This window comes from Aquarana catesbeiana, linkage group LG05 (assembly GCF_042186555.1).
Source record: "Aquarana catesbeiana isolate 2022-GZ linkage group LG05, ASM4218655v1, whole genome shotgun sequence".
Taxonomy (NCBI): Eukaryota; Metazoa; Chordata; class Amphibia; order Anura; family Ranidae; genus Aquarana; species Aquarana catesbeiana.
In genome coordinates, this window is record NC_133328.1 from 193,496,647 (window position 1) to 193,516,194 (window position 19,548).

General features: G+C 40.6%; 1 protein-coding gene across 4 annotated transcripts in view; it reads left to right on the top strand.

Moving 5' to 3' along the window:
- The window catches only part of LOC141144605 (epidermal growth factor receptor-like), a 285,658-nt gene that overhangs the window by 162,550 nt on the left and 103,560 nt on the right, over nucleotides 1-19,548 (top strand). For 3 of the 4 annotated variants that reach the window (XM_073630457.1, XM_073630458.1, XM_073630455.1), the window contains exons 4-7: nucleotides 3,194-3,322; nucleotides 6,052-6,120; nucleotides 9,766-9,884; nucleotides 11,549-11,690. In XM_073630457.1, coding sequence (XP_073486558.1) covers nucleotides 3,194-3,322; nucleotides 6,052-6,120; nucleotides 9,766-9,884; nucleotides 11,549-11,690 — 459 coding nt within the window. The remainder of the gene's footprint in view (nucleotides 1-3,193; nucleotides 3,323-6,051; nucleotides 6,121-9,765; nucleotides 9,885-11,548; nucleotides 11,691-19,548) is intronic. The other variant, XM_073630456.1, reaches the window with a different exon arrangement.

Here is a 19,548-nt window from a genome sequence, read left to right on the forward strand (position 1 = left end):
GGTTGCCACTGGAGTCCTCTTCCACTCCTCCATGACGACATCATGGAGCTGGTGGATGTTAGAGACCTTGCGCTCCTCCACCTTCCGTTTGAGGATGCCCCACAAATGCTCAATAGGGTTTAGGTCTGGAGACATGCTTGGCCAGTCCATCACCTTTACCCTCTGCTTCTTTAGCAAGGCAGTGGTAGTCTTGGAGGTGTGTTTGGGGTCGTTATCATGTTGGAATACTGCCCTGTGGCCCAGTCTCCGAAAGTAGGGGATCATGCTCTGCTTCAGTATTTCACAGTACATGTTGGCATTCATGGTTCCCTCAATGAACTATAGCTCCCCAGTGCCAGCAGCACTCCTGCAGCCCCAGACCATAACACTCCCGCCACCATGCTTGACTGTAGGCAAGACATACTTGTCTTTGTAATTCCTCACCTGGTTGCCGCCACACATGCTTGACACCATCTGAACCAAATAAGTTTATCTTGGTCTCATCACACCACAGGACATGGTTCCAGTATTCCATGTCCTTAGTCTGCTTGTCTTCAGCAAATTGTTTGCGGGCTTTCTTGGGCATCATCTTTAGAAGAGGCTTCCTTCTGGGAGGACAGCCATGCAAACAAATTTGATGCAGTGTGCAGCATATGGTCTGAGCACTGATAGGTTGACCCCCACCCCTTTAACCTCTGCAGCAATGCTGGCAGCACTCATACATCTATTTCCCAAAGACAACCTCTGGATATGACGTTAAGCACGTGCACTCACCTTCTTTGGTCGACCATGGCGAGGCCTGTTCTGAGTGGAACCTGTCCTGTTAAACCGCTGTATGGTCTTGGCCATCATGCTGCAGCTCAGCTTCAGGGTCTTTATTACAGCTTACACAGAAGAATTGCATACTTACATTGGTCAAGCCAGACCAAAATATATCATTACTGTAGTTCAGCTTTAAAGTGTAAGTTTACCTTTACAGAAAATGTACCGCTGTACCAGAGTCCCACGATCCCCTGCTGTCAGACACCGGAAAGCCGCTTCACTGGCCCGGGACAGGACAGGCTAGATGGATTCTGATTGGTGAGTGCCATCCATGTGAATATGCTGACCAATTAGAATTCCTCTTGTCTGTACAGGCTAAAAGGTACTGATAGGAGATTAAGTCGTGGGGATTTTAAATCCCCGGACTGGTGAAGCGGCGTCCCGGTGTCTGACAGCGGGGGATTGCGAGACTCTGTAACAGCTGGACTGGAGGGATGGGGAGGGTCCAGTGTAAGGTCACCTTACAGATTTTCTGTAAAGGCGAATTTACACTTTAACTTAATCCTGTGATTAAACATATAAATAAACATGAATATATAAAATACTGTAACATATACTGTATAGGTAAAAGCAAGAATACTGTCTAAAACTGAAAACTAGCACCCCAATATCATGCAGTGTTAGATTTTTTTTTTTATCTTCCTCACCCACTGTCATGTGTAAATACAGGAGGTGGAGGACTTGAAATGGAAGCCTTTCTTTTCTGACTTCTGTGTTTATGTTTTTACAAGTAATAGTGATAATAGGGTGCTTTGGCACAGCAGGTCCCTATGTTAAACAGAGGTCTGGATGGGAATGAGTAGCCAAATTGAACTGCTTATAGCTCTTCCTTCTGCCCACCACCTCTCATCCCTGGGATCCTGACCAGGCCCTCTTCCTGGTTCTGGCTCCATAGCAACTGCATAGGCTACTATAGTGGTAGTTCCACCACAGTGCCTGCCTAACACACACTATTCCTTTCCCTCCCCACACAACATAATAGTAACAGCTCAAATTTTTATAGGCTGTTCTTATTTGTGGGAAGTGCCTATGCTGTACACACCTGCAAATTATCTACTGCAGGAGACAGGTGACCCGTGTCATGGGTCTAGGGCAGTGTTTCTCAAACTTTTTTCAGTCAAGGCACCCTTTAATAATCATGGACAGTCTCGAGGCACCCCATTCTAAAATGTAAAAGCTATTCTAATAGTTTTACATAATGCAGCAACATCCACAATTCCAAATAGGACACCCAATGTTAATGTAATTTATTCTTTCAAAGCAAATATACTTTTGCAAACTAGCACTGACTAGTATTCCAATGTTTCTCTTCTCCTTCAGTTTTTCTCATTCAGCTAACGTGACACCAATACTGATTGAGAGGGGCAGGGAAGGGTCAAACAAGGATGCTATACAAGCGACTGAAATCCTCTTTATCAACTGATGATGCCATTGGTCATTAGGATGCCAGCAGCTAGAAGGTTGTAATGGTGCACAATGAAAACCTGTGACCATAGATGTGCACAGCCTATTGCTTTAGGGTGTACACCCCAAAGCTCAAACACATATGCGTGTGTGTGCATGTGCATATATATACAGTGTCAGTAGAGGAATGGACAGTGTCAGTAGAGCAGAGATTGGTGTCAGTAAGACCGTGGCTGGTGTCAGTAGTTTTAATTTTTATTATTTTATTTTGTATTATTTTTTAAAATTTCTTTTATTATTTTTTTTACAATTATTTTAAGAGCTGTATTAGGGGGTTTTGGAGAAATATCAGGGGGAATCTGTGCCACAAGAGGTGATTAGGGTGTGCCCAGGCACACCCTGTGCGCACACCTATGCCTTTGACTTAGTGTAACTTAAAAGGCATCTTTATGCTAGCTTGTATACAATTGTTGGGCAATTTTTAGGCATTTTGCCAAGGCACCCCTGAAGAAACTTCAAGGCATCCCAGGGTCCCTGGGAACCCTGGTTGAAAAAGGTTGGTCTAGGGGGGATGCCAAGGGTAATGGTAGGCCAGCCAATCTCACAACAAATGCATATGTATTTCCCAAATCTCATAACGATGGCACCGCAGATGGATTGTGTACCTCCCATTATTTGAGAGTATTGTGTAGAAGCTAGCTGCCCATATTTGCTGCACTGACTTGCTTGATCATATTCCTATTAGAGACCAAGTGACCAATAATTGATCCTATTGGTAGGAGCACAGATTTTCATTATTAAGCAGCAAGTATGTTTTTGACTACGTACTCATGATGATATCATGGAATAAAATGTAGTTTCTTTTGACATTAGGTTCACTTAAATACTCTATATGAATGGGATGACTGGGAGTTTTCTTCTGTGCAAAAAAAAAAAACAAGTCCATAAGAATTTTTATTTTGTGTTCATCATAATTTCTTGTTTACAGAAATTGTGCGTGGTGGAGTTAAAATAGGAAGAAACCCTAGACTCTGCGGCTTGGATACAATTAAATGGGAGGACATTGTTATGTCGGACAATATTTTGATTCTTGCAGAAAACGTATCTCTTTCACACTGTATGTATGCCTGTCGAAGAATTGCTTGATGGTTATAATCTGCAATGAAAGGATTTTTTTTTGCTGCTTACAGGGCTAAGTAAGCCATATGTAAGCTTGTATTATGTATATGAACAATTGATAAGTTTTTTTTCTATTTTTTATTATTATTATTATTAAAGAATGTGCTCAGAGATGATTTAATTTGTTTCATAGAGTGCTAATTATTCAGCTTTTACAAGGACCACAGAGCCATACACATCTCCATACCGCAGTCAGACACACAGATAGACAGATGCACTCTAAGCAAGATTTCTGTGTATAAAGCTGTTAGCTTACTTCTATGTTTTTTTAATGGTAGAAGGAAAATTCACATAAGTATGAGAAAACCACAAAATGCTCTGCAAAAAAGGTGTTAATGTTAATGTTAATGTTATAGCTCTGCTAAAATTTTGAATTGAGTAAGAAAGGGTTAGAAACTCTGTCGGGTTTTAATTGCAAATATGATCCAGCAAATGTTGAGCTCTCTACTGAAATTCTGAAGGGGTCAGCCTTTATATACTAAGAGGAGGAGCAGGATGGAAAATCTTTCTCGAATGTACACATTTCCAACAGTGTATATGGTTTTTGTTTGGTAAAGTCCATGCATTTTCAAATCAAATGTTAAAAGCAAATAAAATCTTGAACTACTTCCAAATGACATCTGAATGTTATGAGAATTTTTGTATGAAATTTCCTAAGAATTTTCGTGCAAATTTTTGTTTCGTTTTCTGTTCAAAATTCTACTAGTGTATACCCAGCTTTAGTTGCACTGACAACCCAGAAAAAAGGATATGCTCAGAGAGAGATTTTGAGTGCTGTGTCCCTGCTTGGGATATTTACACTCTCCCTTTGTCCTGGGGATTGTTGAAACCGAGACAGGTGATGAGAAATCAGAAATATTACAATGGAACAGGAGGTGGGGAAAAATCTTCCAAAGAATACAGTGGCTGCTGTAACTGCTGTCTAAGGCTTGATTCACATCTATGAATGTTGCTTTTGAGTGTTTCTGCAGTGTTTTTTTGCGGGGCTTGCCACTTTTTGAACATGCGTTTTTGACGCGTTTTTGCGTTTTTTCTTTTAGGTTTTTTTTTTACAGTTTTTTTTTATACTGTATACAGTGTTAAAAAAAATGAAAGGAAAAAAAACGCAAAACGCGTCAAAAACGCGGGTACTTGCGTTTTTGGATGCAGGTCCATTGAATTCTATTAGGCTCGATTCACACTAATGCGTTTTTTGATGCATTTTGCAGAAATGCATGGGAATTTTTTAACATGGGTTCCTATTGAACATGTTCACATCAATGCTTTTTTGTACCTCTGCATTTTTGGAAAGGGTCGGGGACTTTTTTTCATGCAAAATGCAGCATTTTGCATGTAATAGAATTCAATGGACCCGCATCCAAAAATGCAAGTACCGCGTTTTTGACGCGTTTTTACCATGGTTTTGACGCGTTTTGCATTTTGCGTTTTTTTTTTTTCCCTTTCATTTTTTTAACACTGTATACAGTATAAAAAAAACCTAAAAAAAAAAACCCGCGAAAACGCGTCAAAAACGCATGTTCAAAAAAGCGACAAGCACCGCAAAGAACACTGCAGAAACGCTCAAAAGCAACATGCATAGATGTGAATCGAGCCTTAGACAGCAGTTACAGCAGCAACTGTATTCTTTGGAAGATTTTTCCCTACCTCCTGTTCCATTGTAATATTTCTGATTTTTCATCACCTGTCTCAGTTTCAACAATCACATGCATAGGTGTGAATCGCGCCTTACATGCAAAACGCTGCATTTTGCATGAAAAAAGTCCCCGACCCTTTCCAAAAATGCAGAGGTACAAAAAAGCATTGATGTGAACATGTTCCATAGGAACCCATGTTGAAAAATTCCCATGCATTTCTGCAAAATGCATCAAAAAACGCATTCGCGTGAATGGAGCCTTAGGCTCCATTCACATCTATGCATGTTGCTTTTGAGCGTTTCTGCAGTGCTTTTTGCGGTGCTTGCCACGTTTTTGAACATGCGTTTTTGCCGCGTTTTGCATTTTTTTTTTACAGTGTTTTTTTTTTTATACTGTATACAGTGTAAAAAAAAAAAAGTAAAAAAACGCAAAATGCGGCAAAAACGCGGCAAAAATGTGGTACTTGTGTTTTGGATGCAGGTCCATTGAATTCTATTACATGCAAAATGCTGCATTTTGCATGAAAAAAAGTCCCCGACCCTTTCCAAAAATGCAGAGGCACAAAAATGCATTGATGTGAACATGTTCCATAGGAACCCATGTTAAAAAATTCCAATGCATTTCTGCAAAATGCATCAAAAAACGCATTAGTGTGAATAGAGCCTAAGATATACTTTAAGCTGGAGTGGACAAGCCATTAAGTTTTCACATTTCATATTGAGTACACCATTGGGCTGGTTTGTACATATAAATGGTTGTACATTTTCCAATTTTTAATAAATCACCCTTCCTATCGTATATAATTTTTGCATGATAAGGAGAGAATGGATAGAGCTGTTTTAATATGATGTGTAGCCTTCCACCATAGGGCCCTTTTAGGGGGTATAACTACAATGATACTCAGCTAAATTATTACTTTTACATATACAAATAGTACCAGTAGTTTGGATTGAATAAATTGTCTCCTTTAAGACCCCTAATCTTGTCATGGTAGAGAAGATCCGCACTTATTTGCTGTTTTTTAAAACTGCAGGTTTTAAATGTGACATGGAAGCTTGCAATGGATCCTGCTGGGGACCTGGTCCAGAGAACTGCCAAATACGTAAGTTAATTTCTAAATATCTTGTTTCCTATAACAATGGCAATTTATGTATAGCTGTTACTTGTCATGAAAATAATGGTATATGTATTGTAGTAACATAAGGTGTTCACAGGAGTCACCAGAAAAGCTTCTTATACCAGAGTCAGTAACCCTGATTCACATATGTGGTAGTCTGCTCGTGTTGTGCCTACACTGCTTTAATGTCTGCCTGCAAGTGGAATTTTTGTGTCTGAGCTGAAAATCACAAGCGAATTCGATGAAGATAAAAGAAAGAAGAACAAAGTAATGCTCGCTTCTCAATAAAAACATCAAATAAAGGGTTTTTGAAGTTAAAATGGAAAGTACATTATTTGCTAGTAACCCCTGCAAGTTAGCATTCAAAATTCATATGGGTTATCCATGCAAGATCCTCCATGTTTAATGCTACCCAGATCACTATGAGGACACATCTTGCAGAGAGTTGATAAGTGTGGATCCCTTAGTGCAGGGGTGTCAAGCTCAATTTCATGCAATAAGGGAAAAATTATGCTGCGCTAAAATGTAATAATCAATGAATTCAAAATATCTATAAAAATATTATTTCAAAAAAATCAATCAAAGTAAAATACTAGTGCTACATCCAATATAATACTATATGAATAATAAATCAAACATATCTATACTAAGATGATAAATATAAATAAACACAATAAAGTGCAGAGTGCATAAACAATAAAGCAAATATACTAAAGTGTATATTAAATACAAAAAGTGCTCAGTGTCACACAATTAACGTGATCAACAATCATAAAAGCAATGATCAGTGAAATCCTATAGACCAAATCACATAGGTGTAAATGATATATGTCCATAGATGCAAATCCAGCATGCTTCTAGTGTTCTTTGTGCTGTAAAACCATGCTCCGGTGCCATCCATTGACCCCCCAGATATTGCGCTCACCTCAGAGCGTGTGACTCAGCTGTTACACTACAGAGCTTGATGGTGTAATAACGATTAAAAATGTATTTTATTATATAAAATCCACTCCCCACAATGGGGTGGTCACAAATTTGAGGTGCGTTAGTGCACCAACCTATCCAAAGACCTCGAACAGTAGATGGTAGTAAGGGTAAAGTATGCGTCACATCCAAAACAAACACTCTGCTCCTATGATATATATCCCCCTGATGAAGACACGTGACCCTGTGTCGAACACACGTAGGGGAGGGGCCAGGACGGAGCAAGGAGCAGAGTATTTGTTTGGGATGTGACGCATACTTTACCCTTACTACCATCTACTGTTCTAGGTCTTTGGATAGGTTGGTGCACTAACGCACGTACCCCATTGTGGGGAGTGGATTTTATATAATAAAATACATTTTTAATCATTATTACACCATCAAGCTCTTTTTTTCTCATATATACACTTTGGAGCTGCATTGGAGCTGTGCATCTGGTGATCATCCTTGAGCCGTGGGATGGCTCCAAAGTGTGTTTTTTTACTTAGTGTAACAGCTGAGTCACACGCTTTGAGGTGAGCGCAATACCTGGGGGGTCACTGGATGGCACTGGAGCATGGTTTTACAGCACAAAGAACACTAGAAGCATGCTGGATTTGCATCTATGGACATATATCATTTACACTTATGTGATTTGTTCTATAGGATTTCACTGATCACTTTGCAGCATTGCTTTTATGATTGTTGATCACGTTAATTGTGTGACACTGAGCACTTTTTGTATTTAATATATACTTTTGTATATTTGCTTTATTGTTTATGCGCTCTGCACTTTATTGTGTTTATTTATATTTATCGTCTTAGTACAGATATCTTTCATTTATTATTTATTATTCATATAGTATTATATTGGATGTATCACTAGTATTTTACTTTGCGGTTATTCAGCACATTATGCATGATTGATTTTTTTTTAAATAATATTTTTATAGCTATTTTGAATTAATTTATTATTACACTTTAGCGCAGCGTAATTTTTCCTTTATTGCATTAATTGCACGATATATGAGACGTGATCTACGCATGCAGCTAGGTGGGGACATTCTCTAGGCAATAGATCATTGTGGCTTGCAGGATTTTTCTCTTTTGTTAAGCTCAATTTCATCACAGGCGGTATCAGCATTATGGTTGCCCTCAAAGGGCTGGTTGTATCTGTAGGACAAGATTTTCAAACCCCCCCTTACATCAGATGTCAAGACCCCCCCACCATCAAATGTCAAGAGTCCCCCACCCTCCCTTACATCACAGTGGACCCCCCTTGCCTTGTGCTACTGCAAAGCTAGGAAGAAGAAAGTGCAGTGTCTGTAAGAGGACAAGAGGAGGGCTGGAGTCAGCTGCCAGAGTCTGCTAAATGCTGAGATTAGGGGAGGTGGAGACAAGGGGTGCTTCAGCTGCACAGAGAGGTGCCTGATCTGGCAGAGGAGTTCTGGCCTCCTCTCTGCTGCTGACTGCTGAGAAGGAGAGGCGGCCAAGACGAGCCTTTCAGCGGCTGCAGGGAGAAGTGCAGGATCTGGCGGAGGAGTCCTGTCCTCCTCTCTGCTGCCGACTGCTGAGACAAGGTGAGTGCGGAGGATGCCGCGGCTGCAGGAGAGATGCGAGGGCCACATGAAATGACCTGGAGGGCCCTGGGCCTTGTTTTTCACACATGTGCCTTAGTGGATGCCGTAAATAATATTTATTGAAGCTTATTATATGTAAATGTTGAACAACCCTAAATGCAATCTACAAACTAGTATAATCTAGTCTAATGCCTTATGTCTATCACTTATTGCTAGTAAACTACATAATGATTCCCCATTGTGTAGATAAAAGGAATGCTTGGTTGTCCTTTTATATGCATCACCGATATACAAACTGATTCACATACTAAAGGAGTAGGTTCTGTTCATTTAGCTTAGTAAATTAGGTGAAGCTGTGCTCACTTCAATTAGTCATTTCCTAGTATATGTGCTGCTCCGCATCTTGCTCTGACGAGCTGTCATACTCAATTTGTGTTGTTGTGGTTTGGCTGGTTGTGGTCCCCGTCTCTCCTCTGGATGGTCCAGTGCAAAAAACACCATGGTTTTGTCGGGGGTTGGCAGGTAAGCCCTGTGTGTGTGACGTGCCTTCGGAGTTTAGCGGTTTGTGCAAGCCTAATATATGTGGCGATTTTTCAGCGGTATGCCTGATGAAGCAGCTGTAGACCGCAAAACTTGTTGGAATAGACCAGCATAATTTACCAAGTATCTATTTGTACTTTATTTACACAATATATTTTTAATACATTGTATGTGGTACCGATTGTATCTTTATTGGGGTAGTCATGTTAGGCTCCATTACTTATCTTTAAATGGGTTTGTAAAATAAAACTTTTCTTTTATTCAATTGTGTTGCCTCTAATGTGGTACGAAGCCTTTAAAGTCCCCTCCTTGTAGAAAGGATTTCCCTTTTTTGGCGTTCCATAGTATTCTAATATAAATCCTGTTTTTTTTATTTACCTCACATATGATTGGGTATCAAAGTAAACACAGGTTCATCTGATTTACTAACATGCAATTTGTAAATGAATGGCTTCTACTATTTTAAGTCAACCCCATTGTGTTTATCATGATATCTTGAGCTGCTAATATTTATATTGTTTGTTATTTAAAATGTAATTTCTTTCAGTTACAAAGCTCAGCTGTGCTCGGGAGTGTCCTGGACGGTGCAGGGGACCACTGCCCAGCGATTGCTGTCACAGTCAGTGTGCAGCCGGCTGTACAGGACCCAAAGACACTGATTGCCTGGTACCGTAATGTGTATAATCTTACACTATTTTCACAGTGAAGGGTCAACCAAAGATATCTGCATCTGTAAAGTTTTAGTTTTAGTTTTTTTTTATACTTTGACATCTGTAAAGTTTAGTCTTTCTGCTAAAGCAATCACAAGGAAGGCTCACTTTCCCTGATTCTGTTTACTTTACATTAAGGGGAAAGTGAGAGACTTCATGTTGGAAGATCAAAGTTGGGAATTGCGGTATGTCAAGAGTTTTCCACCGGAGTCGCTGAAAAATAACCCAAATTCTTGGAAGATGGCAACTCTCAGTGTTTTACCAAACACTGTTCATATCATAAATATAATATACTTTGGTTGAACGCTTCCTTTAAATAGAAATGTATGGCTCTTTTCATTTTAACTGATACATATAAGGGAGCCATTTTACCTTCCGAAGGATTTGTATTTCTGCTGATCCAGTTCTAAGATTTACACAGAGCTACCATACCACACAAGCATGTCTGGCAGGGAAAGTAACACTTCAGGTCTCCTCTCTACCCCACCCTGTGACTGGTCAATGAAAGAAGAAGCAGCACAACAATACGCTCATCTCGCATACTTATTGCACTATAGCACAGCTAATTGGCTACTTGTAGTGCTGCTTCCTCCTCCCCCTGTCTAAGCTCTGCTGTTTGGGAACTGCAGGAGGCTAATGCCAGATTAAGTACTTAGGTACTTATACTACTTGGATTAAAAAATACATTTAAAGATGTAGTAATAATTACAGAGCTGCATTCATTTGTGTTTTTTAAATCTGCCTTCAGTACAGCTTTAACATTTCCATAAATATTCTTCTTCAGCCAATGCTATTTTTATCACCTTGTGAACCCTCACCTTGTAAAACAGCCAATTCTGTTTAACCACTTGGAGCCAGTGCCTCATGGCCCTTTAAGGGGTTTAGGGTGCCGGGAGGTGGGGCTGGGTTTATGACCATGTGACCACCGTGATTGGCTGTCATGGCATATACATGATCGAAAAGCTCCCAATCAGCTATCGGGAGCTTTCTGATAGCCACCAGTAACTGTGCCAGGAGCATGCAAGGCATGTGCCCTTGCCACAGCTGTTTTTGCACTAATGAATGCAAATATGCAGCTGCTCAGCGCCAAGGCCCACCCGCCGAGAGATCGCATATTTGCATGTGGCCGGCACCAAGAGGTTAAAATAGAAATGAAAGGCAAAACATTTATGTATAGATCTAAAAACATTATAAATACTTATTTTCCCTTTTTTTATATAAGTGATCACATCCCCTCTATTCTCAGATGCATAAGAAGTTCAGAGAGCTAGGGGAGGAGAAACAGCAGAACACTGGTCTTCCCACTGAATGGCTGTGTGCGGGGAAGGGGGGGCATGTCTGGACATCTCTGATCATTGGAGGAGAGCAGGCTGAGCTCCCAGCACAGCTAGAGAACTGACCATGCTTTGCTCTCAGTCTCATGCCTAGTATGGTTAGTTTTTAATAGGAAAGCAGATGGAATAGCAAGAACACCAGGGATTTCACACAAAGACAGCAATACAAAGAGAACAGGATATTTTTTCATATAAGTACATGGTATCTCAAGCACATATCAGGAATACGAAATGTTGGGTTTACATATTCTTTAAACTATCTTACAATAATTTTTTTTCCTTAAAGGTTTGCCGCAGATTCCGTGATGGTGACACATGTAGCGAGACCTGTCCTCCACCTTATATATATAACCCAAACATTCACCAATTGGAAAGCAATCCTAGAGGAAAGTTCAGTTTTGGGTACTCCTGTGTTTCTAAATGTCCGAGTAAGTAACATTCTGAGATCAGGTAAAATGAATCTTTAATCAGCAAAGAAATGTAGATGAAGGAATTGTTTCTTCTCAATTAAAATATTCAATGACACCACCCAGCACAATTTTTTTATTTATGTAAACTGTCCAAATCTCATGACCTAATTTAAAAAAGTATGTAACGAGTCCTGCCCAGTAAACCCATTTAGTAGGGTTGAAAGATGAAAAAAGTGTCAATGACAGCCACAGTCCCACACTAAGCCCAAGAGCTGCACTGATCTGTACTTGGGCTTTCAATCCTTGCAATTCTCTATAGCTGTGCTCAGTAAAGTGCAACACGGTGAGGTTGATTTACTAAAAGATTAGAGCTGATCATCCAGCAAAGTTAAAGTTCACTTAGCAAAGTGAATGTAAGTAAATAAGGGAGAGTTATGGTACCGTTAAATACACAATCATGTGCAAGGGAAATTTTAAATAAGACAGGAGTTTTGCTAGCACATGATTTGGTAAAAACAAATGCGGACTAACAAACTTCAGGTGAACAGATCAGTATATTGTGATTGCGATATTGTAAGTAGAAACAGCTCCCTCCAAATTAGCAACTCTAATTCCTACTTTTTCACAGTTATGTCTGCAAGAGATGAACTCACACAACTGCAGTACTTTCAGGGCTGGCCCTACCATTGGTCCCCCTGGGTCCATTGACGCCCAAGATTTTTTCTCCAGCAGTTTTGTGTGTCATCAGTTTGTGGCATGTTATGGACGGCATTTCCCCATCTCATACTGCCGCATGAGTATGAGGATGCGGAGCGTCTCCTCCGGAGAACATCCCTCGCGTGACCGTGGTTTGCTAAACGACGTCAGAGATCAGTGCACTCCCTCACACGCAGGGCAGGCTCGATCTAGGGCTGTGGCTGCGGCAGACACAGGACTGACAGGAGGACTGAGGACAGACAGTGGATGTATGATGGACCGGTCCAGTGCTGAGTTATGGAAGAAGATAACAGTATATATAATATTTTCTAAATTTTATATTTAATAAAATTAATACTGTTTTTCTTTGCCCCTATACCCCACAAAGAAGCCCCGCAAGCCCCCACAAAGAAGCCCCTTAACCCCTCACCATTCAACTCTGTGCAACTCTGTTATACACGGACATGTTGCAATGAAGAAAAAAGTTCCAGGCGCTGAAAATTCACCCAAGATGTAGTATGAGCACACAGCTAAACCATGCTGCTGTCTGATGGCATGGGGTCAGATGCTGAAATGCTAAAGACAATTGGGGATGACGGCGCTCAGAAGCTGAAATGAAAGTATTGAAAGTATTGAGTGGTGACTGCAATAAACCACATGTGCTCTCAAACAACTGCTGGCATTTTACTGTAAAAAAGGTAATAAAGACAGTACAAATTGTGCATAGTTGGGTTAATGTTACCACACTAGCTATGAAGCTGACTGGGGCACTGATGGATTACTGTGTCAGACCGGGAGGATCCAATCGTAGGATGCCGACCATGGATGCCGCGGGGGAAGCCGAATCAGTGTATAGAGTGCTGGGCCTGCTGGTATCACTCTCACTGGCGATATATGTAAACCCACAGCTGACTGTAACCAACGGAAGAGAGGCTGGTGAGAGGCAAGGAGGAAGGCGTTACTGAGGTACAGACCGGAAATGACGTGTCCGAGAAGGAAGCAGCCGCAGCCAGCGTGGAACGCAAACGTCAGTAATCTGCAGGATATCAGTGTTACACAGTGCAGATTACTGTGAGTTGTATGTAAATAAAAGCTATTTTACAAATTTGGGTATAAATTCATGCCAACTGTACTGATTTTTTTTGTGATTCAGTCCCAATTTTGTTCCATCGTAATCCAGCAGCTCCCATAAAAGAACTGTCAGTTTGCAGGCATATTGATGACTGTTATTACATAAAAAAATTACATATAGAAAACAACTTAGAACCACCAACCATTACATATTTTTTTTTTTTTTTTAGCAGAGGCCCTAGAAAAAAAAAAGGTGGGTGTTGCATGTTTTTATGTCACACAATATTTGCACAGCGGTTTTTCAAATGCAAATGTTTTGGAAAAATACACTTTAATACATTTTAATACACAAAAAATATATAATACCCAATTGTTTGGTAAAATATAAAAGATGATGTTACGCCAAGCAAATGGATACCAAACAACGTTAAAATTTCGTCCCACGGTGGAATATTGCCAAATTACGCTACCTAAAAATCTCCATAGGCAACGCTTTAAAAGCCTTTACACAGGAGGTCTGGTGCTAAAATTATTGCTTTCGCTCTGACATTCACGGCAATACCCCACATGTGTGGGGCGATCGCCGTTTACATATGTGCAGGATCTTCGCGAGTTCGCATTTGCACGGGGGGCGCTTTACATTTTTTAAAATTTTATTATTTTATTATTTACATTTTTTTTAACACTGTACCTTTAATTTTTATTTTTAATCAACTTTATTGCTATTACAAGGGATGAGCAACATGCCCTGTAATAGCGTGCAACGTGACAGGTCCTCTTTATGGAGAGATCTGGGGTCTATTAGACCTCAAATATCTCCTGTGGCCTCCAATGCAGCTGATTAGACCAAGATCGGAAACAACATCCGCATACCTCCCCACTGTTCCTGATTTCGAGGGACTGTCCCTGATTTGGAGCAATGTCCCTCTGTCCCTCATTCCTCCTCATTTGTCCCTCATTTGGGTCTGATCTAAATAGTTGTATATAAAATTCACTTTTTATCTTTCAAAAAGTGTTTCCCAGTGCTAAACCTTTCATCCAATTTCTAAATTGCTGCATTTGTACATTTTAAAAGCCAATATAAAGAAATAGTAGTGGTAAAAAAAAGCCAAAAATTAATCTTTTTTGGGGTTAATTCTCCTTTAAGGGGGTGTGGCAGGGGGCGTGTCCTATGCCTACATACATTTGCTGGTAGGTGTCCCTCATTCCCATCTCAAAATGTTGGGAGGTATGCATCCGTTCCTCTCACTGTGTGCTCAGCACTGGATGCCGTCGGTCGCACCTTTTTATTTGCAACCTGAGAGCCCCCCAAAGCGGCGGCAGCGGGGGGGGCGGGACCCCCTTCGACCACCTGTAAAAGTAATCTAGCGGCTCGTTGGCCACTCAGATTACTTTTATATTTGCGCAAAATCGATGGCCCTAAAAGATGATATCTCAATCATTGCTGCAGCTGCAATATCACCCTTCCCATCCAAAGACGTTTATAAAAGTACAACGGATGGGAAGTGGTTAAAATAAGAAATAAGGATTCACCTATCTGTCATAAATGTCAGTTGGTAGGTGAAGATATTCTCCATAGAGTATGGAATTGTGCCAGTATTGAATTGAGTCACTGAATTACTGTATATACTCAAGTATAGGCCGACCCGAATATAAGCCGAATATAAGCCGAGGCACTTAATTTTACCACAAAAAAATGGAAAAACCTATTGACTCGAGTATAAGCCTAGGGTGGGAAATTTCAGCTAAAAAGAAAAATAGATAGATACATTATATATAGCCTGCCAGTGTCCATTATATACAGCCTGCCACTCAAGAGGTCACTTATACTAGACATCCTTCCAACACTGGCTTGCTTTGTGTGGCTATGGCATCTGACCTGGTTGGCATAAAACAAGACAAAACAATTGACCTAAGAATAGAAAGTATTATTTTGAATATTATGTGATTTGTCTGTGTCCACCATAGCTGTAAGAGAATTTCTGGGCCTGTATATATCCATATCCTACCAGTGCATTATATAAAGCTTGAACTCTCAAACTTAAAAATCAATTTCACAAAGTCTAAAGCCCTGAATATCTCCCTCCCAAAGACATTAGTGACACAATGTAAAACAAATTTCCCTTTCCAATGGGAAGCCCATGCCCTTACCTACTTAGGAATCCAAATACCAACACACTTTGAGGAGATATACGACAAAAATTATTTATCTTTACTAAATACTATTCAAAAAGATCTCCTTAAGTGGTCATCTGGCCCTTTCTCTTGGTTTGGAAGGATTGCCATCGTTAAGATGAATATACTGCAGAGAATACTGTATGTACTTCAGACCATCCCAATCAAATTGCCCCCATCATTTTTTACCACATACAAACAAATCTGTCGTGACTTTATATGGGCAGCAAAATCCCCCAGACTGAGCTGGAATAGAATGACTATCCCCAAACCAAAAGGAGGCCTCGGCCTCCCCGACATCCAAAAATACCAATGGGCTTGCCATCTTACGAGAATTATCGATTGGCATATACACAAATCCACTAAAGATTGGGTTAACATTGAAAACTCCTCCGCCCAACTACCCCTTTCTCACTTACCCTGGATTGATGCAAATTCACTACCCAAAGAATACACTACACACCCATTGACCGGACCCACTATTCAAGCTTTCACAACAATTTCCAAAAAACTGGGATGGTGCTCCTCTCCAGGACCGATGACCCTATCTTATACACCATCGCAATACCTATTACACCACTCTACAATCTCACAACATGCATACCGTAAGTCCCTCACACTCCACCTAGTGAATGCGGCTAAACAATGCATACCAGTGCACTGGAGGAGTACTAGACCACCTACCTTAACAGATTGGTTCAAGCGTATAGAAAAGATCTCTGAGATGGAAAACATAATCCACCAAGCCAAAGACACTCCTTCGAAATACAGGAAAACTTGGGCTTGTTGGATACACTTCAGGGACTCCCCAAAATACCAAGAGTTTCTGCAACACCTATAATCTTGTCAGGCAACAACGAAAGTATAGCAGACCATTATCTACTTCATGTTCCATGCCGTGGTATATAGACTTACAGAATCTTCTTCTCTGCACAGGGTATATCTAGGTTCATTCCCAGCCCCCCCTCCGTAACTGATATGAAGCGACATATGCCCATAGTGGTCCCTGATACATGTCTTTTTGCTTCTAACTCTCACTTTACCTATCGTTCAATACACACATCCCTATTTAACAATATATTTGGAACAACTTCTCAAATGTTCCACCTATCACTCCCTTTTTGATAGAAAATGACATCTTAAAGCTCCACTACATACCCCGGTCCTCTATCTCACTGAGTGACATCGTCCATCCATATAATGTCACGAAAGCACATTATATCTTCATATATGCAAATATATAAAAGCCAGAATATGAAGTGTTACTAACCATACCTACCGCACAGTGTGATCCCTCTAGGGGTGCGGGAATGAGAAACTGGCATATATTGACCTAATTACCTAAGGCACATAACATCGTAGGCCTCAGAACTCATATTGACATACGAGTCAGCTTATGTTATATCCTAGAGTTATTTCACATGTTTTTTATCCAAGTACAATTACGATGTTTTCTACATTTGTTATCATACTAAATACTATTGCAGTATGCACCTGTAAAGAAAGCTGCTCAGTAAAGCATACTTAAGAATGTACCCAAACTACAAGATGTAATTGTAACGTGCATTTGATGTTACTGTCACTAACATTTCATGAAAGTTTTGACTATGTACTGTTATACCATTTGTACAACATAACCTTTGTAAAATTTAATAAAATCATTTGAAACAAAAAAAATAAAGCTTACCAGTTCCTGTGTCAGATCTGGCCATCTAAAGAGATGTCCTGCTGTGTCAGATCTGGCCATCTAATAAGATGTCCCGCTGTGTCAGATCACCGTGCAGCCGCGGTAACGATGTCCCGCCTCCTTTGACACACGGCACAATGATTCCTAGCACTGGATCACTGTGCCGTTTATTAGAAGCGGAAGCGGGACATCGTTATGCGGCTGCACAGCAATCTGACAGCATGGGAGGGGGGGAAAATCACAGGGGAGCCGGGCCGATTCACGAGCATCACCCAGCGGCACGGCCTCGCCCATTTTTCTCCTCCATTTCGGACATTTTACACTCACTCGAGTATAAGCTGAGGTGGGTTTTTTTAGCCAAAAAAATGGTCTGAAAAGCTTGGCTTATACTTGAGTATATACGGTAATCTCTCAAAAATGTAATATTCCCAACATATGTAACCCATGTTGGTGTCCTTTCTAAACCTTATGCCGAGTACACACGATCGGAAATGCTGCCAGCAAAACTCAGATGAGAGCAGAATTCCAGCCAGCAAAAGATTGAGAGCATGCTCTCTATTTTTCGGTTGGGGAATGTTGCTATCCGAAAATGCGATCGTCTGTATGCAATTCGGACACGCAAAAAATCATGCATGCTCAGAATCAAGTACGAGACGGAAGCGCTCGTTTTGGTAAAACGAGCGTTCGTAATGGAGATAGCACATTCGTCACGCTGTCAATTTTTCGATCTTTTAATGCAGCGCATTCTCTTCTTCTTTATAACGCTAGAAGAATGAATCTGTTTTGCTGTTGATATTCACAGAGTTCTCACAAACTTATTTCTTTATTATTTCTCGCGATCTCCTGAATAATCTTTTTTGTTTTTAAAGCCAGATCTCCATAATAATGTTTAGAATTATTTTTTATAGTAATCTTTTTTTTTTTTAATCAAGATCTCCTGTTTTTTTGATTATTTTTAAATTATTTTCTAGTGATCTCCATATTTTTTTTTTTTTGTGTGTCAAGTTTCCACAACAACATTATTATCTTGTATTTTTAAAGCTCAAGGAGGTTGGTTGTTGTCCCTCGTTAATTTGACATTGTATTTTTGAAACGTACCTGCCTACTCACAAACTGTCCTTTTTGAAGAAAAACACATAGGCAAGTATTTTCATATAAAAAAATCTAAATTTATTTTGGCTCATAACAAAATAAAGAGGAAGGCAACACTGGAGATGGCTTGAATTTGTGAAGCCTTTGTACCCCAGGGCACACATCAACTCTTTGTACCTAAAAATTGGTAGCCTGAGAAGTCCATATAATTAGGGAGCACAATCTGGTCCAGGACTCCCAGAGATCATGAACAGCAGCAGATGACATATATGCCCCCAGGCTGTGGTACTACAACAGCCTGCGTCTTCTGTCAGACCAGACTGAACCCAGGCCATCACGTTCTTGTCTTCCCTGCAGCCTTCCCTCCACACTTCCCTGCAGCCTTCCCTGCAGCCTTCCTTGGATGCTGTGGCTCTGGGGGTGGACTTGTGGCAGGAAGAGGAGGAGGAGGAGGAGGATGGGCGAGCGCACATAAGTGCATGTTCTCACTAATTTGGCCCCTCAACCCCTTCCGAAGGGACTAAAAAATAAGATTCTCACACATGAAGGGTTGGCCCTCCTCCATTTGCTGCAATTTGGCAGCTACATAGCAGCCATAGACCTCTTCAGCATCAGGGGGTGTTTTCAGGGCTGCATTAGCCTCCTTAATGAGGCCCAGTGCTGCCTCCTCCACGTTACTCCCCTTCCTGGTCCTTTTTGTTGTAAGGTGAGGAGAGGCACCTGGGATTGGGTGAGGCTACTGGGCCTGGCCACCTCCTGGCTGACACTTACCCCCGCCTCCTCCTGACTGACACTTACCCCCGCCTCCTACTGGCTGACACTTACCCCCGCCTCCTCCTGGGTGACACTTACCCCCGCCTCCTCCTGGCTGCCACATTCCAGAGCCTTGTTCTGGCTGAGGTCTTCCTGTGTATGAAAAAGGGACATAGTTGTAGTTTTTGGTTAATCAATCACACACAATTTTCAGCTCATAACTGTTGCAAATTGAATGTTAATAAATAGAAGAGACTATCATTCTGAGCCCAGCATTTTTTATTCTTGTCCCAATAATTTTTGGCCACTACTGTCTATTGATATGTAAAACACTTTTTGTTAACTAATGTTATTATTGATAACAAATGAATTATTTAACACCAATAATTTTCGGACAATAAA